The sequence below is a fragment of the Chaetodon auriga genome, chromosome 2 (assembly GCF_051107435.1).
Source record: "Chaetodon auriga isolate fChaAug3 chromosome 2, fChaAug3.hap1, whole genome shotgun sequence".
NCBI classification, from domain to species: Eukaryota; Metazoa; Chordata; class Actinopteri; order Chaetodontiformes; family Chaetodontidae; genus Chaetodon; species Chaetodon auriga.
Genome location: NC_135075.1, coordinates 25,000,287 through 25,027,105, shown reverse-complemented (window position 1 = coordinate 25,027,105; position 26,819 = coordinate 25,000,287). Strand labels below are relative to the sequence as shown.

Sequence of the window (26,819 nt, the reverse complement as noted above, 5' to 3'; positions counted from 1 at the left end):
TCCCTTCCCAATTTACTTCCTGAGCACAATAAATACGTTTGCTGGGAAACTTCCATCTTTCCTTATCAGATAATGAAATCTCATATTCGGGAGTCCCATATCCCAGCTATGTGCATTTTCCATCTAACAACTACACAACACAGTTCCAGGAGGACACAGTGTGGTATTGAACCTCAGACTGAAGCTGATTACAGCTTCCCACCTCCTGCAACTCTCTGGGTCATCCCACAGCCTTCATCTCCAGCCGCCTTTCATCCCCACCAGCCACAGCAAGAGGAGGTAGTCAGCTGAAAGGGTTAAACGTCAGGACGCAACCTAGCAGTGGGAATCTTTGGGAACGATGATGATTTTGATTCATTAGGATCAGTATTTGATTGATTACCCATCATCATGTTACAATCAGTCCAATCGCTTCTTCCCCTTTTATTTGTGCAAGTGTGTTTATTTTTCATGGAACAAAAGGTTGCCATGTTTGTCATGGTTGTATTGTTTGCATTACTGAAAAGGACTGCCAGTCATTTGTTTCAAACGAGTACAGCTATGTTCGCACTGAATCCTACAACGTCCCTACAAGCAGCACAGTTTAGAAGTCTAAGATGCATTCAAATGCTTCACTTCATTACTAGTATGAACGCCTTTGTCCACAATATAACAATTAGCCTGTACACTTGAATGCATGTGCTGTATTTGTCGCACATCTTCCATCTTTTTCCATGTGTCCTCATAGTTTAGTGGAGGAACTGTATTATTAATTTACATGACGTTTGGGATTTTTCTTTTTTATCCGCTTAGTATCAAGGGAAAATCTCTGTTCTTGGTCGAGTTTTTCGCCCACCCATGCACACAAGGTTTTAAGGATAGAGAACTATATTTCAAGTCACTGACAGATATGAACTCCAAAAAGTCAGCAGGAAAAAAAAGGAAAAAAAAAAAAAAAAAAACAGTCCTGAAGTTGATAAAACAACTCCATTTTCTTGGCATTAACCTTAATGTGCATTCCTTCCCCCTCTCCTGCACATGAGAAGGACCAGAGAGAAAATTGTTGTTAACCCAGACAGTGCTCACTCCTTGACACTTGCTCCCAATTTATCCTGCTTGTGTGAGCTAATCTGTGAAAGAAGAGGGGGAAAACTTACTGTCTAATGGCTTCATGAACATTACTTTTCTTAAATTCAAGAGGCGTATATAGAGGAGGATGGAGCAGAGGCTTGGGAAAGCAAGGAAGGGATGTGTGTAAGCTGTCTAATAAATCCCCAGCTCTTGCCGCATTTGTTTGGTTTATATTTGTCTGGTTCCATCCTTGTTGACTAAGACATGACATATAGTTGGCAGGTAAAGTTTTGCTTAAATCTGCTTCACTACTGCTTAATGCAGGAAGACGTTGCAGCCCGTTCAAACTTGGAGAGAAGTGTGAATCCTAAGCAGGCAGCCAAGATAATAACAATTCATCATACATAGCTATTGGTTCGATCTAAGCTGGAAGACAGCCAAAACAGCACTTTCAAGAGAGAAAAGACACCTTTGCCTTTTAAAGGAGCCATAAATCCCATTGATTGGAGTTAAATGCTTTCATTCTGTGGATACTGGCTATTACACCAAGCAGCGTGTAAAAGGGGGGAGAGATCATTCAGAAACAGCAAGGTACTCTACTAATGTTCATTTTAGATGAAGTCAATATTAGACTAAATGTGCACAACAGTACAGCGGATCAGAGGTTTTTGAAACCTCCGGTAACATGACTGTGCATATTTTCATTGAGCCACAACAATGTTGGGGAAACTGACAGTAAAAACGAGGCCCAATACAGGTTATCGCCTACGTTCTCTCTGGTTATGCCCGTGGTACGGTCAGTTCAGTGTACTGCCTGCCTATTTCATATATAGAAACCCTAATCCTAACCTAACCTTGCACAGTCCATTTGCATCATCTTTACAGTGAGAGAAAACACCGTTTATAAAGGCTAAAATCAGCATGTGGCAACATCAGCACCAGCCGTCTCCCTACAACTGCTACCCTCTCCGTATTTCCAAATGAGGAAAGGAAGAACAAAGAAAGAGACAGGCCATGTTGCAACCACGGTTCCTTCACTGGAGGGAAACAGTATTTCTTGGCTGGACCACTGAGTCTATTTTTAGCAACAGCTCATTGCAGCAGGGCTGCACCAGCTTTAACCTGGAAGATGGGTTTTTGGGAAACCTTGACACCAAAACACTCATGACTGCTTTGATTGAAATGGCACTGGCAAAAAAAAAAAAAAATGCACTGACAATCATTAAGACAATGCAGTGTTTCCCCTGGGTGGCACGGGGAGGGGTGTTTGGTGGGAGGGGCCAATAGAGCTTCTAGCATCCTCCCTACTATCGTCACATTCAGGTTGGGTGTGTTTACATCTATGTTCAAAGTTGTTAACTTTAGTGATGTCATCTTCACTTCACCTGTCTCTCCTCTGCTCTGCTCCACATCTGTGCAGTAACACAGGGCAAGCTAGCTAGGCTAGCCACTTATCTTAACACTTAGGGAGGCTAATTTGAAAACAGGCTAATTACTGTCATTAGAGTGACATTATTGACATTAACTAGACAGTGTAACATCATGAAATACAGAGAGAAGGAAGCAGAAACAAACCTGTAATTTTAAAATAAAGGTCTCTGAACATATATGTAAATAAACTTGAAGAATTCACAACATGATTTTTTTTCCTTCCAGTGGGGGTGGAAGAAACACTGCAGTGATATGTGGTACATGAGCTCCAAGCCCATTCAACAGGTCTGAGTGAAGATAATCACTAACTTCCCCACTGGCATCACATTTTTCATTAAAATCACTTCAGCAAAGCAGAAATTTATTGGATGCAGATGCAAAGACATACTGAGGACTTCCGTGTGGGAGGGGTAGACAGAGGGAGATGAAACAGACACTACTAGTCACCACTGTATCAACAGACGTGGTGTTTAAAGGAGCCAAGCCAGAAGCACCGCTGCGTGGTACAGACTTCTATCAACGGCCTTTAAAAATAGATTTAGTTCAGACTGAATTGGTACAAATCTTGATCTTAAAAAGTAACCACCAGCAGATCAGAATAAAGACTAATATTTCTCTCCTGGTTCGCCTGGACATTCTTTCAACAATCAGACTTGAGTGGGGTCACATCTCTTTTCTCCTCTCTTTAGCGTCTGTGTTTATTTCGCAATGAAGACACAAAATTAAATCAAGGATAAGAATGCACCAGTCGCTGAAACCAGGTTCAATGGGCAATTATTCCATAAAAGCATGATTGCCTTCAGCTGTTAAATGGAAAACAAAGCGATCCACATTCATTTCACATCAATAACTAAAGTGAAAGAGAGGGCGTGATTCAGCGTAGTTGTGATGGGAAGGGATATAATCAACGGTGCTTTCAGTGTTGGCAGTAATCTCCACATGACAAGCATCACAGATATTTGCTTATTTTTAGCATAATTTAATATGTAATGTGGTTTTAAGTGCTATTCAATACCGATATGAAAGTGTCTTATTTGATGCACAGTCAGATCCTTGCATTTATGGTCATGTAATACACATTTTGCAAAATTACAAAAGTAATAAGTAACCCCTGATCTGATTGGATCTCATCTGTCACCTTTTGGAAAACAGGTTAGTTCACCTTGCTGAAGAGTTGGACAACAAATGAGAGTGTCGCCTATTATCTTAGTTGGATAGCTGAATTACTGTTTCGTCTGCTTAACGACTTGTTGATTAGCTGTCTAGGACAAAAACAGTCTCTGCAGATGGTGCCTCCCATCCCTGAACGCTATGGAAATCAGCACAACACAGCCACCATCTCTGCTTCCAGTAGGAAAAATATCGAGCCCATCAATGGACACTGTGGCTTACAGATCAAAATCTCTGCAGCGATCTGTAGATTCCCTTCAGAGAATCACAAACGTGTCTAAGTGTGCATATCTGTTCCAAGAAGTGCATGATGCGAGGCAGTGATTAAGCAGAGCTGGCCAAATCACCCACCGATCTGCCCGGAATTGACATGAAAGCAGCTCTGCACTGGAAAACAAGGACAGAGATCCTCATGTTAACCCAAGCAGACATGTCACATACTGTATAAAACAAGGAACAAAGGCAAAAGCTGGAGCACGCTGAGGAGAAATTATAGGGATGTATCTTCCCTTGTGATTTCTGTGCTAATGCCAAGGGATGTTACCCTCTGAATGCTAATCCACTCCTTCTGTTTCTCTCCCAGTCTATCTATCTATCTATTGTGGAGCAACAAAAAAACTGAGAAATTAAAACTTTTTCACATATAATCTAACAACTAACATGAAGCTAACCTATTCATGTGTGTATAAAAAAATGCAAAGTATCACTACTTCCACTGCCATTTAGATATCTCACCACTTATGTCTCATAGATACCCTCCACCGCGGGTGCTGAATGTTTAAACTTGCTCAGCCGTGTAATACATGTAGAGTATCTGCTTACCTCTCCAGACTAATTGTGGAGAGGAGGAGGATGTGGTGTGCTGATCAATGCAAAGTGTGATGAACCTACATGTAAAATCCCCGTAGAAATGCACACCCCCTTCTGCTTCTAGCGCCCAAAAATGACCTAGCCGAACGCAGCTAAGCCCATCTCCTGATTCTGGCTGCCATTAGGTAACAAAGGAAGCACGCATGCATGAGGACAGAAAATTACAAGCTGACTTCTGCATCTTTAATGAGGAGATTAGGTATGATTTTCCTCCCTGCAGTTCTTGTACCAAAACTTCATCGTGTCTGTGTAATGTATTGCTCGGACTCCTTCCTGCCAAGCATGGCTTCAATAATCAGCACATTAAATACTGCTGCTGACAAGGAAAAGGCAGTTGGTTGCAGTCAATTCAGGATCTTGCTGTCCAACAAAAATATGTGATTATTGTTTGCAGTAAGTCCCTTAGCAGTCTCAGACCTGAGTCTAGTGCATGCAATCTGCTTGAGTCCACTGGCCAGGGAGCTAAAAGGAACTAATGACTCATGCTCGACTGATGGATCAGCGCTGTGTGTGTGTGTGTGTGTGAGGGTGTGTGTTTCAAGGAGGATGGGGGGGGCTTTAAGATTTAACCCCTCACTGTCACATAGCCCCAACCAAGATGGAGGACAACAGGGAGCGTGTCATGGCAGGTTAATTCACTCAGGGAACGAGCGTGTTTACCAGCCCTGTTATCTACATACTGAAGCATATGCTGCTCGCACGAGCGAAAGATCCTCTGTGCAGATGGTCTTCGTTGAAAATCACATCCGACTCCTACTCAGCCGTGTAAACTCCTGTTGGCATTGGCTGAGGGACTGTAAAGCCACGCATAAGTAGGGGACAGAACTGAGGAACAGCATCGTTCAGAGGATCACCAATTAAATACTCATCCAATCTACTGATTTTGAATTTTCTGAGATTGAATATTTAAATTAATTTTTAAGTTTATATGGATGGCTTTTACTATAAGAATTAGTGTCCTACTCTATTTCTAACTTCCTGCTTTAAAAAGGAACATTTTGCCCACTGCAAGATGAATAATCAACCTTGACTCTGATCGGCCTGTAATTTGGTAAACTGATTGAAAATGCAGTATAGGAGGGAGGAATAAACATGGAGGACGGGCGACAACAGGAACTTTGACTGAATCAGTCAATCAGTATAAAGGAGATGAAAAGTGAGGGGGATGGAAGATGGAAAACAACTACATGGTGGGGGTGCTATTTTCTTTTTGAATGCTGATCACAACATGCGAGCCTTGCTGTATGCTGAATACCATGAATGGCAAGAAGTCGCTTCCTTTATTGCAGCTCCTCCTGCGTGATCGCAGCTTGGCTGACAACAGAAAAGTATTTCAAAGAAAACACCAAATAATCTTGGCTGTAACACAATGAGTTTGACTGTTTGCTGTGAGAGGTTTTCTCTCAACAGATAAATATAAAGCCAGTTTTGCACACACAAAGACAAATCCTCCAGTGTATTGCTCTGAGAATTTAAGATAATTATTGAAACTAAAACACGCACAAAAAGGGACCATTTACTGTAATGTAGCTCTTGCTGTTGAGATTGTATGAATGAACTCTCGTTGACTATTCATCCACTTCACAAGAGGCTTTTTGGCTGAATCAAACCACCGCCATAAGAAGTCTGCCAAAGGCCCGGCTCTCATTTGAAACTGATTATAGAGCGAAAAAACGAAGGGAAAAAGCCTGTTATCTGTAAGTGAGGGCTCAAATCCTCTGCAGCACCGTCTGAGAGCTGGACGCTGAGGTTACAACACTGTCTAGCCAGAGTGTTAAGAGTTTTAATTGCAACTGGGTGATTAGAGTTCAATGCAAAACTTGATTAATGCCATCTACTCTCTTTTAGTGTTTAATCATCATTTGCCTTTCCCACCAACTGTGCATGGCATCTGTAAAAAGACTCTCATGACATTTTAGACAAGTGCTTCAAAGGTAATCATGACTGAATTGCTATGAATTTCACAATTTCTACATATTTTTTTCTCCATATATGTATCTACATGCTCCAAAAAGACACCTGATTGTGTCTGTATCAACGGAGATGAATGTTCGGTATGTGTCAATGACTTTGGATTGCATTACACGTGAGCTCTTGCATTGTGGCTAACTTGTCTAAATAAACTTCAGGCAGATGCTGTTAGCATCCCAAGTGTCACGGACAACAGTGCTATTTGCTTCCAAACCATGATCGTTTCCTAAACCTAATGAAGTAGCTTTGTTGCCTAAACCTAACCGAACTGCAACTGAAATCCAAAAATAATAAGTGATCAAAGTCTAAAAAGAAAAAAAAAAAAGTTAGCATTGACTTTTGGTTTCAGATGGAACTCGAACCCTGGTCTTCTGACCACTCACCACCATGACCTCCTCCCCATGGTGACGGGTGTAAATAGCTGAAAATGCTGCGGTGTGATTAGTCTGACCTGGGTGCTGATAGACACTATGAACTTTATGTTTCTGTCTTCTAAAACAACTGCACAGACTTCAATCCGCCCCACTCCAATCTGCTATCTCTCTTATTCAAGTCCACTTGTTATATTTAGCCACGATGTGCACAAAGCCGATTCCCCGGTGGGCCTCCGTGATGGCGTCAGCTTCGGTGGTGGGGAAATATGTGATGCAGCTGCAAAGCTTCGATATAATAGATGCCTGTTCACTAAACCCAACCACACTTTGCTTCTGACACAACCTTGCACCTTCTCTTCAGTGCATCCCACAGGAGCAATTCACTGTGTCAATGATGTTGAATGTTGAATACCTCCCACCCACACACCCACCCAGCCAACTCGACAGCCTCTGCTGCACTCATACTCCTTCACTCAAACAAGTCAGAGGTAGCTGCACCGCTAGAAAAACCTGTTGGGTTAAACGCACAAGGGGTGCTTTCTTCCCTATTACTGTTGACATGCCCTTGAGCAAGACATAGATGCCCAACTGCTCCAGCAGGAGCTGCTCAGCCACCATCAGTAGAAGTTCCTTGTGAAACAGCTTGAATTGAAATGTTTGAGTGTGCAGAGTGTATAAAGCCTTTCCACTGAGCATGTTTTTTGGTTGGAACTGATAGTTGAGCAGGGATCTGGGCTGTGGCTGCAGTGGGAGGAACAGAAGTAGAGCTGGGGAGGAAGGTCGGGACTAAGCCGGGACTTAAGCCAGGCAGAGAGGAATGGGGCTTGGACTGGTCCAAGGAGGGATGTGGTTACGACAGGGCTGAGGCCAACTGAAGCTGGGAAAACTGCAAAAAAAAAAAATCTTAAATTATTCATCCATGTATTTAGCACTTTTTAGTGAGAACACATGAAAACATGTCCCAATGTGACAGAGATAATTGCTTTTGCAACATAGTTTCCAATGCATTTTCACTCGTTTAGGGAATTCCACTCAGAAAGACAACCAAAAAAAAAAAGATCAGTTCTTTTCTTCAGCCAGGATAATACCACCAGACTACAGAAACTATAAACAAGGCTTCACTGCATGTGAAGTAAATTATATCATGGCTAATTTTTTGAAGAGGAACATTTAAGTTTAAGATAAAATGGGTAGTTAAATTGGACACTTCAGCCTGTAAAGACGGCTGCCTGCACTGAGAAGAAATGCATGCAAGACGTTTTGACCAGAGGAGGGAAACAAAACACACACAGACTGCTGCACCCTGTTCTGAGAGCTTCAAAAATACTCCACATCTGCTGCAAAATATGCAAGTATGATATTATTAATCAAGCAGTGTTCATGTCTGTAAAAGTCCCCTGTCTGGGCCAGTAGCTCGTCTTTGAATAAGAGCTGTTTTATCAGATTCAACTCAGTGATGAAGAGCTTCTCCACATGCTACGTCGGGTAGAATGATGGTTTCAGACAGCCCATTAACTGCCTCAATTAGACCTGCTGGTTCTCACCTCCTCCTCACTCCCCGTGAAACGGACTTAACTCTTCCTCCGTGCAGCTGTACACGGCGTCTGACACACGCTCAAGTGAGAAAAAAAAACCCAACACCCCTCACCGCACACATCTGGTCCTGCCTGACTGACGCCTTTAAAAAAAAAAAAAAAAAAAAACAGCACATATGTTTCTTTACGGCCACAGGCACAATCATGTCTCTCCTGACAACCTAGCAAAGGGTCCTTAAATCATTTGGCACCGGGGAAGTCCTAATCCAGAGACAGAGTGACAGGTAATGTATTTCGACGAAGTGGTGCGTTTCTGCTGGGGCTCTCAGGTTGTTAATATTTCACATTAGCATGGGGATGACAGGTGGTGGATGGTGAGAGAAAGAAAAGCAGATGAAGCTGTTTTTATGGAAGAAGCCGGGAACAGGACAAAGGAGGTAATGGTGGCAGGAAAAACAGTGTTTTGAGAGGACTGGGTGCCTTTTAAGAATGTTCAAGACTGTTACCTTGACTTCAGAACTGATTCCTGAGCGATACTTTTTCAGTATCAACTCTATAACATCCATTTTGACAGAAAGAAAATCACATTACACATTATGCTACGATTACTCACTTCAAAGGAGGAAGCTGACCTGGGAGCAGCTGTACACTTAAGTCAACCTGGATAGGTGGACGATGTTGTTAATGCACTCATTGACTAGCCGATACAGGCTAGCTGCATTGGCGAGCTAACGTTTAGCTAGCTAAAAGTTTACTTAATAATGTGAGCACATAAGAAACAAGACAGAAAGCCCATCTCTGTGCATAACATACTGTTTTCTTACATGCCTCTACAACCTGTAACATTAGAGCAGCCGATCACAAACATTATTAGATCTTGGTGCAAGCATGGTGAATGCTGATTGGTTCACTGATGCTAATGAGATTTACCCCTCAGTATTGAATGACGAGGCATTTTCTGATACTCGATAGTATTGAAGCATTTCTCAAATGATTTGATTCCCATCATGGTTAAAGGATAATTACTGGACTACGCATCAGTACGTATGCATGTGTTCTCTTATGTTACTGTGAGGCACTTCCAAGTTCATGTTTCTGTAAAGCAACAGATCATTATAGCCATCAGTATGGTGGTTGGAGTACAGTGAACGTTAGAAACAGCAGTGGTTTACTGAGGTTTGGAAAAGCTCTTTATGCACTTTTGAAAGCAGCACCTGTCTCATTGACAATTCCACTGCCATCAAATTTCATCACTTCAGTAAATACTATTTTTGCATTCATGTTGCATCCTCCGTCATTGACATTTTCAACTTCACAATGGGCTTGAATGTGTGTAAAGTTGTAGATTTCAGCTTCCAGGGCCTAAAAAAAGCTAAATGTAAAATGTTTGCAGCATTACAGTTTTATCATTGGCAGTCAAAGCGGATCCAACCTGTGCGGTGAGCAGCGGTCCCAGCCTGCTTTTAGCAGAGTTCTGAGCACAAGGCTCACTATCCACTGGAGTTATGTTAACAGCAAGTTCAACCTTATTTCCAGCAAGTCAGTTATGAAGCTGCCAGTTGTCATAATCTTCATTCAACAAAAGGAAACTTAAGACTTCTCAAAACACTTGCCTTAGGCTACAACGTGTCCAGGAATCAGATGTGTGTGTCTGCAAATTTTTCAAAGAATCGAAACAGGAGGGGGAAAAGTAGCCACAAAAAGTAAACGGCTGAAGAAACATTGATTCTTTCCTTTTGTGACAGCATATTTGTCTGTCAGTTTGTGCCAAGTGTTGTGATAAGACATACAGGACTAAAAGTATGACGACGAAATATCAGCTGAAAGGCCATCTTTGCCCTGACCTTGTGTTCACACCTCCTCTCGACTAATCCAGCTTCAGCCCTCTGCTTTCCATGTTAATGCCATAACTCAAAAAAGGCCTGACGGCCCAACCCTGCAGGTGTTGAGTTTGAAAAGAGTGTAGACAGAAGTGTTCATATGTTTGTGCGTGTGTGTGAGACAGACACACAGACTGACCAGGACAGACAGAAAAGGAGCATGTTAGTATCTGTGAAAGAGAGATTAGCAGGTGTTCATGCCAAAAATCTGTCTGTAAGGAGGAAAACCACTAAACACTGTTATGGGTTTCAAATTCTATTTCTTACAAAATAGAACATATTACTGTAGGCGCAGAGATCAAAGGGAAATCGTATTTTGCGTAATGTACTATTTTACTGGTTCTCGTGGTGGGAAGAAAAGTAAAATCACATGTAAAATGACCCAAAGCCTTTCATTTTGCTAAGAGAGCCAAAACAACAAGTCAAAACAACAATCGCTTCTCTCTTTGTCTTAAAAATGTTGAATTCAGTGTGCCCGAGAGACATCTGGAGCAAAGATTCAGATGATCTCCCTCCATGACGTCCAGCAGGGACGTGCGCTTGATCACATGTGTGGCAAAGCTTGTTTGTGTGTGTGTGTGTGTGTGTGTGTGAAAGGCTGTGTGTCAGTGTGAGATCCAGCTCTACCTATTCCATCACTCAGCACCATGGCAGGCACAGAGAGCAGTCAAGCCCCCGATACACACCCCTGCCAGAGCAGCACACAGATGAGGACAGACGGCTAATCCCAAACATGCTTTTTCAATCACTCCGACAGGCAAGCTCCCTGACAGCAGCCCCATCAACTCGTACGGGTGCTACATGCGTGTAGTGTGCCTGCCCAACCACTACAAAGTGTCAAACCATTTCTAAAGGAAAGCAGATTGAAAAGTGCTCAGAAGAGGTGTAATCAGACGGGGGGGGGGGGGCGGTGCTGCAGTGAGCAGTGCTGAACACAGCATGCAAGTAACTGTACCCAGTTTTGGGGTTCCCTCCCTGCTGAGGCCACCCATGCCACAGATGGATTTGTTTCCTTGTGTTACCATCAGGCACTTTGGATAAAAGCACCCACAAGAAGGCATATACTTTAATTTACGATTGTTGTGTTTTTGCACATATAACTGCTTATAGGTTTGCTCAGTCAAAAAGCTATTATGCCGTATAAACTGACAATAGAGAGTGGAAAAACAGAAAGGGATTTCCATAAAGATAAACTGGAACATGGAAGCTGTTCCAAACATATCTGTCTGTATCTGCCAAGTCAGTATGGGTGTCCTGGCGGTTAGAGGGCTATTCCATGATTTCATTCCAAACAGATAAAATGAAAAATAGAGGGAGTTTCAAAATGTTACTATAGGCTATAACATAGCTGAAATAATTAGAACATTAATGGATTAATTAATAGAATCAATTAACGAATCAATGTATTTTAATTTGCTTTATTTGGTTTGAGATTTCCAGTTCTGAGGACCTGCAGCTTTTTTCTGTCTTACATGATAGTAAATGTAAAGAAATTTTCAATCACAGGCCTTCTGTTCAGTTAGGAGCCCAAAGGTCTCAAGGTTGGACAACAGAGAGACCTCAGATAGAGACACATTAACATTATATTTAGAGACCACTCCAGCAGACAGCAGATAGGAAGTCTGTGACATTGGGGGTATTAATACACCCCAGTAGAAGGGACATCTTGAGGATTTGGTGTGGCACTACCTTGTGGACACTGTGTCGCTCATCAACCTCTCCTTGATGCATTAAGCCTGCAATAAATACTTCTGCATAAGACATCTGAAGACTCCTGGTGAACTCCTTCCTTCTAAACAAGCTCTCTATCCAAATTATTGAATATGTGCTGGAACAGAGACGTCCATCAACACCTAAGTTATGGCTATTGGCTTGGTTTTATCTAAGACAACCAGAATGCTGCTCAGTTTTATCTGCTCGTACAGTACGTCTTATTTAGTAATAACCCATAATGGAACACAGACCCAATACAGTAAAGTTTCAATTACTTAACTGTGTCAGTTGCCCTCTCTGCCTCTTTCTTAAGGCTAACAACAGCTCAAAAACATGATGATTTGCTTGTATGTACAGTAGGTGCTTGAAATACAAGACAATCTGTGGTGCCTTTATTGACGCTCATGCCTGCTTGCATTATCAGCAGATGAAAAACCTATTTGGACTGAATGAATAATAATATTCTACATGTTTAACCCTATCGTATGACATTCATTTCATTTAATGGTCTCAGCTGGATCTCTGTATTGATTTCACAGGCACAGCAGGTCTCTTGAGATTCTCTATGGATTTTCCAGCTGCCCTCCGAAATGATCCATTGTGATTTCTCCCTGAAAGGCCCTGCCAGGGGGGAAGGCACGGAAAACAGTCATCATTTCACCATCTCCTTATATACCTGGCTCCCGTTTTGTTAGCCACGTTACGTCATGGCTGTATTGTGATTCCAGACATTGTTTTATCGACCCCAAAGGAGGCGTATCAGTCTTTCTTTGGCCGCTCTAGACTTGCGGGCATGTGTTTCAGAGATAGTGTTTCCTGCTGGAAATCTCTGAAAGGTTTCAAATTAGAATAAAATAACAGTGAATTGTTAGTTTGAACAAGAGTGGGGACAAGATGTTATTGCATTATCAGGAGCTCTTGCAAGTGTGAGTGTGGCAGATGCTGCTGATTGCTCCCCACGCTGGATCCACTTTCAGACAAGTGATTATGTAAATTCAGGTAAGCTTTCTCTGCCCAAATGGCACATTTATCACCGGCTTTGGTAAATACGAAAAGACTTCAATGAAGTGTCAATTGATAGGGCTCCATAAACACAATCATAAGGGTATAATCTTAGCTGAGTCTGGGTTATTGATTTTGGAGCTTTAAGCCGAGGTAGACTCACTGTGACAAAGAGCGGTACGAGGTCAGAGGGAAAAAACCGCTGAGTCCTGCCTTTCATCAATCCAAATTATCCCGCTGTTTGTAATAAAATAAAATAGATCCTCACAGTAAAACCACAGTATCATTCTCTGGATGCTCCAACTGCCATCCCTGATGATCTCTAATCTACTGCATGCCTGCCATGGCTATAACTCCGCTGATCCCTGTCAGTCACTTCAGGGAGACACATATTCCCTTCTTAAAAATTCATTTACACGATTTGTCTCCCTCAATTAAATCTACCAAGCAAGTGTGAGAATCTAACTACTCCCACTCCAAGAATGAAGGAGAGAGAGAAACACAGAAGCACTTTTACTTAAAGCTGCAGTGGAAATGAGCAACTCATTTACAGTAGGTTGTTTGGTAAGTCACACTGCGCACGTCAGTTTCAAGGCTCAAACGTGGTCACCAATGCCAAACTCCAGTCTGAAAGTTGAGTAAGGACTGCCTGCATTACATATTAAACATCAGTAAATATTACACAGTGACTTAAGAGATATTACATAACGGACAGTTAAAGGACGTTTTCAAAATGGGTTTTATTTTCATATCTCAGGCCATCTGCTCTGCTGATTATGATTACACCAAAGTAATTGCTGAGATTTCAGAACTCTTTTTCACAAGTACAATGTCATCAAAAATGACTGAACTGACAAACACATCAACGAAAATAAAACTCTTGTTATAATAAACCAGTTTTCCTTTGACTCTCTCTTCACTAAGATACCAACACAGCAGGCAGACATTCTGTAACGTTAACTTAAATCTTTACATTTGCCCTTCAAGCATCATGTCTTCATAAATAATGTTTCAATGTGAAATGATCTTAACTTGTAATCATGATATCTTTAATTCACCATTAGCGTTTCATCTATTTCAAAGAGGAGAGTCTGCCCACTCATTCATGCCCACCACATAAATGAACCATCTGTCAAAAAAACATGGCGTGTTGTGTTCATGAACACAGTCTGTGTAGATCAGTTAACATGCTCCTTTCTCAATACGCTGTTCAGGTCAGGGTGTAATGTAAAGTGCCAAAGTGTTACGCATCGTACATGCAGTGTATGACACACATGGAGAGAATCCCATTAAGAACACACCACTCTCTATGGCGAAGAAGATAATTGTAGTGTCTTAAACAGTTCCCAATAGATCTCTCCCCCAAAGTTGAAATGAAAATTACACCCTTGCTGTTGACAATTAGCGACCGTGGCCTAGCAGTCCATGGTAATTGGACTACACGCGATTAAGCGCTAAGAAGTGTGTTTACCCTGCTGTTGTGATGACCCTTGCCTTTGAGATTACCCACCTCTTAAACTTCCATCCTGCACTTTCTGTCTTTGAGTTGAAAAGTGGCTTTCTTTATTTATGCCTTCATCACACTTAACCATGGTCAAAATCTCGCTGCAATGCCAGTGAGTGTTAAATTTATTCACGAATTTCACTGAGGTTTGTGTGGTTTACAAGGTCCTGCATCTGACTGAATGTGATTTCTAAATTAATCTACGAAAACACAAGATGAGCTACAGCTCTCTAAAACCAGACAAGTCACAGCCAAAGGCCAAATCAGTTAATTGCCTTGTGTTAATTCCCAATTCTCTAAGCTAATGCAATTACTTGTGAATAGAATCCAACTATCACACTTTAGGACATAAAAAGTCATTCTCTGCCTTTCCATCCCTCACTATGCTTTTTAAATGTCATACCCTCTTTAATCTATTGAATCTATTCATAAAGTGTCTTAAATGGGGGATTAAAAAAAAAAAAAAAAAAAAAAAAAAAAGTGTACCTTTCAGCTTCAGTTATCATGCCTGAGATAGCTCGAACATCTTTGTTTCTCCCCAAAATGAACATTTTATTTCACCGGTTAAAGAGTAGTGCACGTTCACGGTCATAAAATATGGAAGAATACGGGGAATTTAAAAGTAATTCCGTTGATGGTGATGAAGTACCGCAAAGCACATGAAAGCCATTGTAAGGTTTATAGTGAACTCGTGTGTACATAAGAAGACAATCGGAACGGAGAAGCTTGATCTGTCTCTGTTGTGGCTGCTGGACCTGTCTGTGTCAACAACACAAGACAACAGCCATCAGTCATAGAAGAGCAGAGGCTGCCTGCCCAGGACACTAATCAGATAAAACACGTCTGCTTACTGGCAGCACCTCAGCCGGGGAGTTCTCTCTGTCCGAGTGAGACCGATAGACGTGTTAGGGTCTGACAGCGGGAGACTGGGCTTTTTGTCTGACGTGTCTGCATGTTGGCTGAGCTGAGACACAGCTAGGCAGCCAGAGCCAGAGGGGGAAAGAGGAACAGCAACAAATGTGTTAGTGGCTCTTTGTGGCGACGGAAGATGTTGCACACCGCGCCGAGCACATAACTACCGGCAAAAAACAGAAAACGGTCAGCGCTGGTGGATACTAAGAAGCTAGTTTCCATTGAGGCGGGAGGGGGAGGGGGTCCTGCTGTTGATATGGGCCACGGTGGACAGACGGTGTGGGCCAGAGAGAAAGAATGGAAGGAGGGGGGGCAGAGATGGACAAAAAACAAAAGGCAGATGTCACGTGGGTCCAGAGTCGCTGATAGATGTGATGTGCAGCGCGGCGCTCAGGCAGTGGCTCAGGTAGAAAAGGCTTCCCTTTGTGATGCAGATGACAACGCAATCAGCCCCGCTTTGTCTCGGCCGATGGGCTCTGCTCCCGGGGACATTGAGAGCCAGACACTAATCCGGTGGGTTTGTGTTCTACGGGCACGCTCATAAAGGCAGTGTCACAGTACCTGGGGTGTGTGTGGATGGGGGTCTCTGAAACGAGGTCTGACCTCTCTCAGGGTACACTCTCCTCCCTCCTCCTCCTCCTCCTGTCTCTCTTTCTCCCCGCGTCCTCGTTCGGTAGCTGCCTTTGCCGGGTTGAATATCATAAGCGCCATATTGTTAACGCGTATGACTCGACATTCACATGAAGGATGTGACAGGAACACAGGTCACATTGATCAGTTCACCCCCGCTTTTCAGCCAAACTCTGTTATCGTTTTCACACTTATGGACAATTTTACTGCCTGGATTTAAAAAAAAAAGGAAATGCACAGTGACAAAACCATAAAACACTCTGATTCCACATGACAGGGGAGAATTCTGTCAAATTAAAGAGACTGCAACAAGAATTCAGACCACAAATTAGGCCTACATGTTGCGGGGGCCATTTTGATTGTGAGTGCTTACACATTTCCTGTTATGAATAATGTCTGGAAATACATTTCACTGTCCCCTAATGATTTCTATTCCCATTGGGTTAGGATGAATCAGGCTCTCCCTAATAAATACGACTTACCAAGAGACAGCGCACTGCCAATTAACATGTGCTAATTAAGATAGCAGGATATAAGAACATCCTTGATCTAGATTCCTGTGTGAAGAGAGGTTACACGGAGGTAACGCAAGTTTCCTGCATGAGGATCTATTTATCCGTCCTCTCTTGAGCAGGAAAACACCATGTGAACTTTATTCCACGGGGTTGAAGCAGGGCCATTAGTCACAAGTTTAATTGCAGAGTTAAACTCCCTGAATTAATTCATTACATTTGCCTGGAAACTTGATTTGGTGATGAACGTAACAGATGCTTTCTGAAAACAGGTGAAAAAGAAAAGAACAACCTGCTCTACGCTTCGATCTTATCACTTTCCAGTCTTAAAATGTTAGGATTAGAAGCTCTATATTATGCACTATTCCACTGTTATAATAGCGTTAGTCATACTTGTTCACATATTGATCACTGTTTTCTCAACCACATACTGAAACAATTATAGTCCTTCAATCCAACGGCACACCTACTCTTAAAGCACTGCAAGGAAAGCAAACCTCAAGATGCCTAATTCACCTGATCCTCACTAAATAATACATTTCTCCATAATGCATCTGTTCACCATTCATCCCACACAGTACCTCCAGTGTTACATAACACCTTAGCTACGTAGAAATTGATTTGCTTTTCTGTACAGAGATTCTGCATGAAACAAATTTGTGCAAAAGTTGTTTAGTATGTGCACAATTTATTTTGATCACTGTTTCTAAGGCAAAAAACAAACACATGTTCAGTGTGTGGACTAGTATTAAGAGAAACTTTGATTTGTTGTAGCTTACTGACGCATGACGGAAAACATAAGCGCCGGATAAAGTCTAGACAATCAAGGAAAGTATTTGAAAGTCGGCTCGCGCATTTTCTGGGACTGACATTTGACTTGAAATGTAAATGCCACCTATTAGACTTTAAGAAGGACTCAACAAATGCTAAGAGTTCTGTGCAATTATCATTAAACCCACGCATGCTTTTGTTTGATATGACCAACCCTAATATTAAGTGAAAGTGGGTGGATACATCTTTTAATGTGTTTAATCTTTGATGAGATTACAGATTAAGATACCCTGTCAGACTTCCTTCGCCTAGTGAAACATGTATGCACTTGTGACAGATTTCATCACCGCTACGAACCCATAATAACATCTGTGCTTGTGCAAATACAGATTACAGCTCGCATGTCTCCCAATTCTTTGACGGTTTAACAATTGTTTTTATTTTTTGATATATTAATATTTTCCTCCATAATTAAAAAAAAATTCAACTACATAAGGAAACTAAAAATATCAATTTGTAATTGTCATGTTATTGCAAAGAAATGCTCAATGCTTTGGAGCATGGTAGTATTAGAGAGAGTGCGCTTTAAATCAAGCCTTTTTAAAGGCAAAAAAAGTGCCCCGGGAGTTTAAAGCATGTCATATTAACTTTCAAATGAACCCACTGTTGTCAGTTGCTGTTCCAGCCATGCACTGGCAGCCTTATATTGCATACTGAAAGACTCGAAACACCTGTTGACTCTGAAAATATTTTCATTTTCTGATAGCATCAAGCAGCAGCAGCCGTATCTGACCGGCTTGTCTCGGCAAACTAAACAGGCCTGATTACGGACCAAAGAGACAGAAGATTAAACACCTGTTCTTTTTTTTAAGAAGCTATAAATAACAAAAGTGTGCAAAAGTCCCTCTGAATACAGCAGATGTAAACTATATGAAAATGGGGGAAAATGGGGAAAAAAGAATACCACAAGCACAATGTATATGCCCATACGGTGATATTAAGTGCTAAGGCACTAGTTACAGTCTGTGGAGGCTGTGCAGTGACATGCATCTGCACTTTGACTTGGCCTCTGAAGCTGTCCTTCACTAGATTATATGTTGTGTTTTTTCATATGTATGATAGTACTTCCCAGTGTGGTAGTTAAATCCAGAACGTCTGTAAACTGATCATTAGATGCTTCCATTCTGAAGTCTGTAGCGAGCAAAGCAAAAAGACGTTTAAAAAGAAGAAAAGAAAAAATCTGCACTCACGGAAGTGAACGTAAGCAAACTTGACTGAACAGTTAAAAGCAGGAGAGAACGAGGAGTTGGCTCATGACGGGGAACCGCAGCAGTCAGAGTCAAACAGCTGAAAGCATGGAAAGAGCGTCAAACAGTCCATCGTGTTTTGAGCTGGGTCCTCAGTCAAATTGGCTGAACAAGCTGGAGCCAGGAGCAACATACGCAACTATTTTGCTTGCAGAGCCAGCTGGGACAGAAACCTACAACACTGGAATCTCATGTGTAAAGGTTTTAACAAATCCAACTTCAGGGAATCGTTGCTCTTTGTTTTTCCCTTCTTAACTTTTAGATAATAAACTCTGCATTACAGTATATTGGACCCTCTGGTGATTTGACAAAGGTCCAGCTCCAAGTACACTGGCCATAGCAAAGCAGCAGCTCAGTACCAGTAACCTTATGCAATGCAAAATTTTCTTACGCAAAGCAGTGACACTTCTGCCTTAATCTCACCCTAAAGGTAGCCATAGATGTCTCTGAAATGTGACACCCCCCTTCAAGTGAAACAACTGGTACCAGCACTAATTGAAATTTTGCATGCAAAGTGACAATGCCTGGGCCCTCGGCAGCATGGATTAAGGCTTGAATAGAGACAGATTCTTTGTGAAAGCCTACTGTGGCGGTTGGCGTGCAGGCCAGCTCCCCGCATCTGCTCATTGGGTGGACTGAGAAAACACCGGATTGTATACGGTCGCTCATTTTACCTTTATCTAATCCCATTTCGGAGCCCGCCTCCGTCTGTCTTTTGTTACTCTTCCACAAAACATAATGCTTCCATGTTACACTCACACGTCTATTCCTTACAAAACAATTCCGGTCAAAAACAGCTTCTAAATTTACATATGAAAGCATCTTTACCAAACTTGGCAGCATTTTCAAAACATTAACAATCATACTGTGCCTTGAACTGTCAGACTGCCTTATGTGCCTTGTGTGGGAAAATGGTGCTGAAAGGGTTACGCAAAATACAAATATATGTAATTCACAAAATTAAGTCAAAACAAAAAAACTGAAAAATTTAAAACATCAACGCAGCGAGTGTTTGCCAACTTTCAACTGAGTGGGCTCCAGTGCTCAACAGAGCGCTGAAGGAATGCAGCGCACACTGAAATGCAATCAAATCTGCTAGACATTTTTTAAAGACTCCATGCTGTGATCTCATTCTACCCGACTTCACCATCCTCTGCTGTGGTTTCTGTCCCATTATGTTTCCTTCAAAGCAAAAGGGAAGAAAATGTTCTATCAAAGTGATCTATCATCCCACTGACCCCAACAACAACTTGCATACGAGTCTGGAGGAGGTTGTTATTGCATCACAGCAAAACCAATCCTCCCAGAAAACGTTTGCTGTGTTTGCACAGTACAAACTGTAATACCACAAGGGGGGGGGGAGAAATCGGAAAAGCCAAATGATCCGTCTTGTAAATTTCATCTCCTCCGAACAATACGGGCTACTACAATTTTATGGCCGGGGATGAATCTGAGAATTTCCACTCAACAGAATTAGATGAGCGCCATTGTTAGTATGGCTGTCAACTGGGCACTGATGACAATGAATGGGTAAACTAATGAAGGGATAAATCCACAGTGTGTTTTCATAGACATGTTTGACATAGCTAAGCTAATTTCCTTGGCAGTACTACCTCCATTAATTTTCGGAAAGAGCCTGTCTGTTCCTGTTAACTAAACCAATAAGACGTGGCATCAATGGCAGCTTACATTAACACTAATCAACAATTTAGAGTTGTTTAACATTCCACAGGGTAAATTAAATGCCTTTGAAAAATGGCGGAATGCCACTGATGAATGAACGCCATTTATAGTCGTCAAACATGGTGATTTTACTAAAGAGAGGGGACACAGTGTAGGAGTCTGAATAGAGATAAAATGCTGAGGAAAATTCAAATTAGCATTTTGAGGCCAATTTACAGTATTTCAGACTGTACATGGTGCGTGCAGTGTTGACACTGTGCGAAAAAAGGATGATTGGGACACAGTGGGATTTTCTTAAATTTGGCCTCAGATTTAATCCTATAATCCCGTCCAGTACGGCCCCTGCCTGATTCATTGATCGTTTGTACAACAAGCAAGCCTTTGATATGTTTGTTCTACGGAAATCATGTGCACCTCAAAAAATGTGTGCTTTCAATTTCATGAGTACTCCCACGCACTTAATTTCTATTTTATAGTTTGTTTTTTTTAACAAAATCTTCCCCACAGTATACAGTATATAATCCTCCTGCGATGAACAAATAATATAATGCGCTGGTACGTTTAGCAAATAATGTTCGTCAGTTAAAAAAAAAAAAAAAAAAAGCAGAACTATGCAGAGATGTCACTCTCTATTAAGCAAAATAACAATGCAGGAAATGTAGTGTTCTGGCAGTAAACGTGTCAAAACGATCCACTAGAGGGTTCTTTGCTGTTGCATGATGGGATGTGGGTTTTTTTTTTTCAGATTAGAGCTGCAGTGACCTCTTTTTCAACCCTTTATTTCTCATACGTAAGCCATCCTTGCAACTTCATTGGACAGTCGACTAGGGTGATTCACAGGGTAAAATGGAGGGGGCTGTATTGGGTTGGCGACGGGATTAGCTGGTTTGCAAATTAAAAAGTGAAACATCACAGGCCCAAAAGGTTCTGCAACATTCATCCTGTACATCTAGTGTAACGCTAAATATCAACCATCATTGTCTTAATCGAGCAGGAAGTGTACTTCAATGGCCTGGACTAACTATTTGAGGAGCCGTGCCGATGGATATTTGAGCACTGTATGCTCTCAGCTTACACATTTGCTTCACAGTAGATTTTACATGTGGACAAACAGTAACCACGGCCATGTTTGGATTTTAGAGAGAAAGAGAAAACAAAGGGAAGTGCAACGTTGTGTAGTGTGAATCTGCTGTTATTTTTGGCGGTTTCTACATCCTGTGGTTCCCTTATAGTTGCATGGAGGAGCAAAGATAAAATCACAAAGTAAATAAGCATTATGATAACAATCAAGCATAATATCAGAAATTAAAAGAAAACAACTCATATTGAATATTATGTACGTATATACAGGATGACCATATACAGTTACCTATTACGAGATTCGTAGTCCGTACATTTTGCTGAATATATTTTACGGAAATCTAGTATATATTAACATTCAACATATTATTAAATAAACTAAGATGTGGGACAGCATCATCATGCAGTTTTAGTATTAACAGTATTGGTTTTATAATGCTTACGAAGTGTTCTGAGATACGAAAATAAATCTGACAATAAATTTGTAATTTTTCTTAAATAAAAAAAATAAAAATCACGATGTGTATAAAATGCCATACATTGTTCTCTGTATTTATCTGATGTGGATTTAGTGCTAATACCGGATTGGATGTATAATTTCCTAAAATAATATGGTTGTCCTGGAACAGCGTCTGGTGACCAAAGCTTAAATAAAATTACAAAGCCGTGAAGCACATTTCTGAATTACGACACAGACGTTGAAGCCGTCAGTGTGAAATGTAATGCAAGCCTTCAAGTCTGCTTTTTCAGGTCTTGGATGTGTGTCTACACTGAAACCAAAAACAGGAGCAAGTCAGCAGACGTCTGCATAAATACGCATGAAGTTTGTCAAAGTCTGAGCCGGCCCTGCGTGGGATCTGCCAGGTCCTTCAACCTTTACGATACAGATTAGGGACGTGATTACACACGTACGAATGATCTCACCATAGACAAGCAGCTACATTTTTTTTCCCCCTGTTTTTCTTTTTGTTGTTGTTTTATCCCATGGTTACATTCGGTTGAATTTTTGCATACTTTGTGAGCTCCACCTGTAATTATGAGGTTGAGTTAAACTGACCAGAGGAAGAAGACATGCTTGTTTTCTGACAACACCCTAAAAATAGCCTGAATAAAAGGTATGGCTGGGTTTACACTTTCCATTCTTCAGTGTGCTGAATGTCCCCCGTCCTGTCACAAGCTGCTCCTTAACGTCACCTGCAAATTATTCATTTAAAGTACAGACTCAAACCCCCTTAATTAAAAAGAACTGTGAAAAATAGCTTTCATAATCTCTAAATATTTTTTAGAAGATTAAAGATTAAATCACAGTGCAGTCCCTACAAGTACCAGAGATCTTAAATATTTCAAAGCTGTCACAATAAGTAAAAGGTAAAACCACTGTGAAGTTGATTTGGAGCATCACAGAGTGTCTCCTGTAAACACATTATTATGTAGATTATTTCCACCATTCAACCTGTTTCATTGTGTGTTGAGCCACGCTGCCTGCTGCCAATCACTGCTCAGCCACGCTTTGCGTACAAATGACTGAACAGGGACCAGACAGCGCCGTTTCTAACTTAAACTACAAGATTTACAGCGTGTATATTTGCGCATTCCGTCTTGGACGCGCTGAAAAAGGGTTCAAGGAGACGTCTTAGGGTTTGTCTTTGGCGTTTCTATCATCAGCGGAGACAACCGAGACGACACCGGTGACACACCTCCACGGACAGGCAGGATGCGACCTACCTGACGGAGATTTAACGTTGTCTAACCTGTCGTAGCTAGCGGTGCTACATGAAAGCCCGCACATTTTATTCCGTAATTAACGTAATTAACGCTACACAGCATCCGTAACGTTATACCTGCGGAGATGCCGGAGCATGTTTTTGGGTCCGACCATCATCTGCTGTTTTGAGCTGATTCTAAGCTACATTTAAGCACCATAAACGCCATGGTATCACACATGAACAGATGCTAAAGGAGCCGAAAAGTGATTAATTTTGCGTTAGCTTAACGTGATTAAAAATAGCAACGGTTCGTTCACGCGCTTTGTTTCAAACTCAAAGTCGGCAAGAGGATGCGGCTTTAACCGTAATGAAAACATTAGCTTACCTTCAACAGCTATTACGGCCGGTATGGTCCATAATATCCATAGAATATCCATTATTGGTCACTTATATCGCCCAGACATTCAAATAAAATACGTCCCGAAAGCCATTGACAGCAGAGGCAGCGAGGGGACAGGCGGTCCTTCACCTCCTATAGAGCGATCCCAGATAGCAGAGAGCAGCAACTCAAATCTGAACCAAGTTTGGGCGAAACCAAAAAAACGACAGACAGAGGGGAGCACCGAGCAACACAGAAACACGGCTACGCATTTTAGCGATACATCAATTGAGTAATTCCCCTATAAAACAGAAAGGATAACGTTATGTATATAATTAATGATAGAAGGTTTACAGTATTTGAATTATCGATGCAGCCGCTCGTCAAGAGGATCCTTCATCCCCTTCAAAGCCACTTCAATTTACCCCGCTGCCAATCATCAGGAGGAGGACAGTCCACGCAGCCTTACCTAGCGATAATTAAGTGTTTTTGGGACCATGTGGGGCATTTATAAAAGATGGACGAACTTATTCTCACCGTCACAGCGCTCGAAATGGGAATACTGGTCATTATTTTATCAGACAAAGCTTAAAGGTGTCTGCGGAGTTCGCTGTGAGCTATGAAGGGACTCCTGGCGCTGTAACAGGTGACGAACACGGGAGAGCATTTTAAGTAAGTTTAAACATTTTCTTTTGCATTTTTACCTCCAATATTTACAGTTTAATTTGTTTCGACTTATGATATAGTCTTATAGTTTTCCACTCAGCCTTCCACCAGCCCGGAGGGTGTTTTTATTTGTTTGTTTGTTTGTTTTTAGTCTGAGAAAATGTATGCATAACTGTCAAAAACTGACAGTGGAAATATTGATATTATTAATATAGTTACCATGATAAAAATACTGTTGTTGTTAGTTTTCTGTATGTTGCTCATTTTTAACAAATTGAATGTAGAACAGCTAGCAACAGAATGTGCATATAATTGCATAAAGAGCTGTTGTTACGGGAAACTACGTCAAAATTACAATGCAGGCTATATGTGATGTATATATATACATAACATGAGGAGAGAAAGAGAGGGAGACACGTGTAGATATATCATTAAAATGATTTTTTTTTTTTTTTTTTTTTTTTTTTTTTTTAAATTGATTTTATAGCTTTTTCCCAAGTTTCACAACAACTGGTGTTTTTGGTCTGAACTAATTGTCCTGCTAATAAAGAAAAAAAAATTAGAAGAAAGTATGGGAACCGGTCATGGTTATGGCACTCGATTCCTGTTGCAAAATGATAAAATAGTCAAAATCTAGTATCAAAGTGAAGTCTGAAAAATATGAGAATGATTTGGAAATCATTGTGAATATACCAGCCTGCATACTGAGTTTGTTTCCACTCACCACTACTTCAGAAGAACTGTTAGATCAACTTAATGATGAGGAAAGATACAATAAAGACAGTCTTCATGCTGTTACTCATGCAGCCCACTAAAGGTTTTATATCTGAGGGGGATGTCTATTCATAACCTGAAAATCAATTGAAATCTAACTGTGAATGGGTATTTCATGAGCATTGGCTGCATTGATTCTTCTGTGAGCAGTAAACAATGCTGATATTTGCATATGTAAGACTGTTGCATGATGAATTTCATAGTAATATGATGAGCTGAGCACGAGGTCCTTTAGAAATATAGTTAGTAATTCAGTTTCTTCAACTTCTTATAGCTAAACCCAGACCAGCTAACCATCATTCATGCATCACAAGGAAGGCATCATGTGATTGAACAGGCCTAGCTGTCAATTAGGTAGACCTGAGCAGCAGTTATTTTCCAATAACATAGCCAAAAAACCAAAGCCAAAGTGAAATGTAACTTCCTCCGGAATGCAAAACTTTCCTTCCTGTGCATGAATCATCATAAAATCATAATCAGCTGATGTGATGTTGGCACAAAGTGCTTTGAGACATGTCACAATTCATCATCAGAAATGATTAAAATTGAGCTGTGTTTGCACTAAGTTGATTTAAGTTGGGCACAATGGAGTTTGGCAGCGACATTAATGGCAATAATTTTTCAACAATCAATAAAAATGCTATACGTGAAATAAATATGTATATTAATAATCACAACGCATTCAACTTTTATGAGTTTTTCGGCTGTTTTAATAAGATTACTCTTTTCCAAGTAGGTCCAAGTTGTCAGTGATGTTTGGCGTAAAACGGCATCTGAATTTACGATGCGTCTTGCAAGCCGTGGCCATATTTTAGAACTTTCTTTTGAGTAGTGTGAAGCGGATTTCCTTCTCCAGAAGCTGGCAGTAAAGTTCCAGTATCTTTATACACAGAGTTATGATGGGTAAAGAATAAAACACAGAGAGTGGTTTTTATATGACAGCCATGGAGACAGATGCCATAGGGATACACTGAAGCAGCTGCAGAAATTACAGATACGCCAAGAAAGTCGCCGCTTTGTTGAAGATACAGAGATACCCAGAGAGAAAGTATGATGAAAATTTCCTGTGTACACAAAACTGTCAGCTTACTGTTTGTACAAAGAAAGTGACGGACATCAGGGAGGAGGAGGGGGGGGGACCAAAAAAAAAAAAAAAAAAAAAAAAAAGCTGGCTTTCAGATGTGCTCATGAGGATTTACAGTACACAAAAAAATGGGTTAACATGCGCAGAGAGAGATGCCTCATGGATATAAAGTATGGAGTCACTAAAAGCAAGAAGTTGGGATGAATTATTTGTCATCAAACATGCCTTTCTTATTACGTGCCGCAGCGATGTAGCAAAGCAGCAGGACTCTCAGGGGTTAAATGAGCCAGGCTGATTTATTTGCCTCTACTGAGTTTGACTGTATTGATTCCAGGTCACTTGACTGGCTGACTTCAGATCATGTTCAGGTGACTACAACACAGATGGAACAAAACGGCAAGGCACTGAGAAAGCAGCTCTCCCCGACTGTAATGAGTTCCATACCAGCTCAATATTGACTTGAGCCAGAAGAGAAGTGAAGGATGTTGAAGAAATGATATTAATACTCCTCTAATATTGCCCACAGAGATCTTTCTGCCATGCTATGTTATAATGGCTGCATAGTAATAAAATATGCGTAATGCAAAGCAGAGATTTCTGAATGTGGCATAAATCCTCTCATGTTCCTCTGTGACTCCTTAATCCACCAGAAGCAAAACATGCAGCACTGTACCTATAAGGTCTCCCGACACAGCAGAATCAAAACAGCACGGTTTTACAGGAACATCGGCCACAGCAGCCTCCGGTAAACACAAAACATATTTCATAAAACACGGACAAATCACCTGTTAAATTACCTCCTGATACTGCACACA

At 41.2% G+C, this 26,819-nt stretch overlaps 1 protein-coding gene across 4 annotated transcripts in view; it reads right to left on the bottom strand.

Moving 5' to 3' along the window:
* Window positions 1-23,652, bottom strand: part of ephb2b (eph receptor B2b) — a 115,870-nt gene extending 92,218 nt beyond the window's left edge. For 2 of the 4 annotated variants that reach the window (XM_076742955.1, XM_076742964.1), the window contains exon 1: window positions 23,487-23,652. In XM_076742955.1, coding sequence (XP_076599070.1) covers window positions 23,487-23,538 — 52 coding nt within the window. In that variant the 5' untranslated portion in view covers window positions 23,539-23,652. The remainder of the gene's footprint in view (window positions 1-23,486) is intronic. The other 2 variants (XM_076742972.1, XM_076742980.1) reach the window with 1 other exon arrangement.
* Window positions 23,653-26,819: the final 3,167 nt, after the last annotated feature.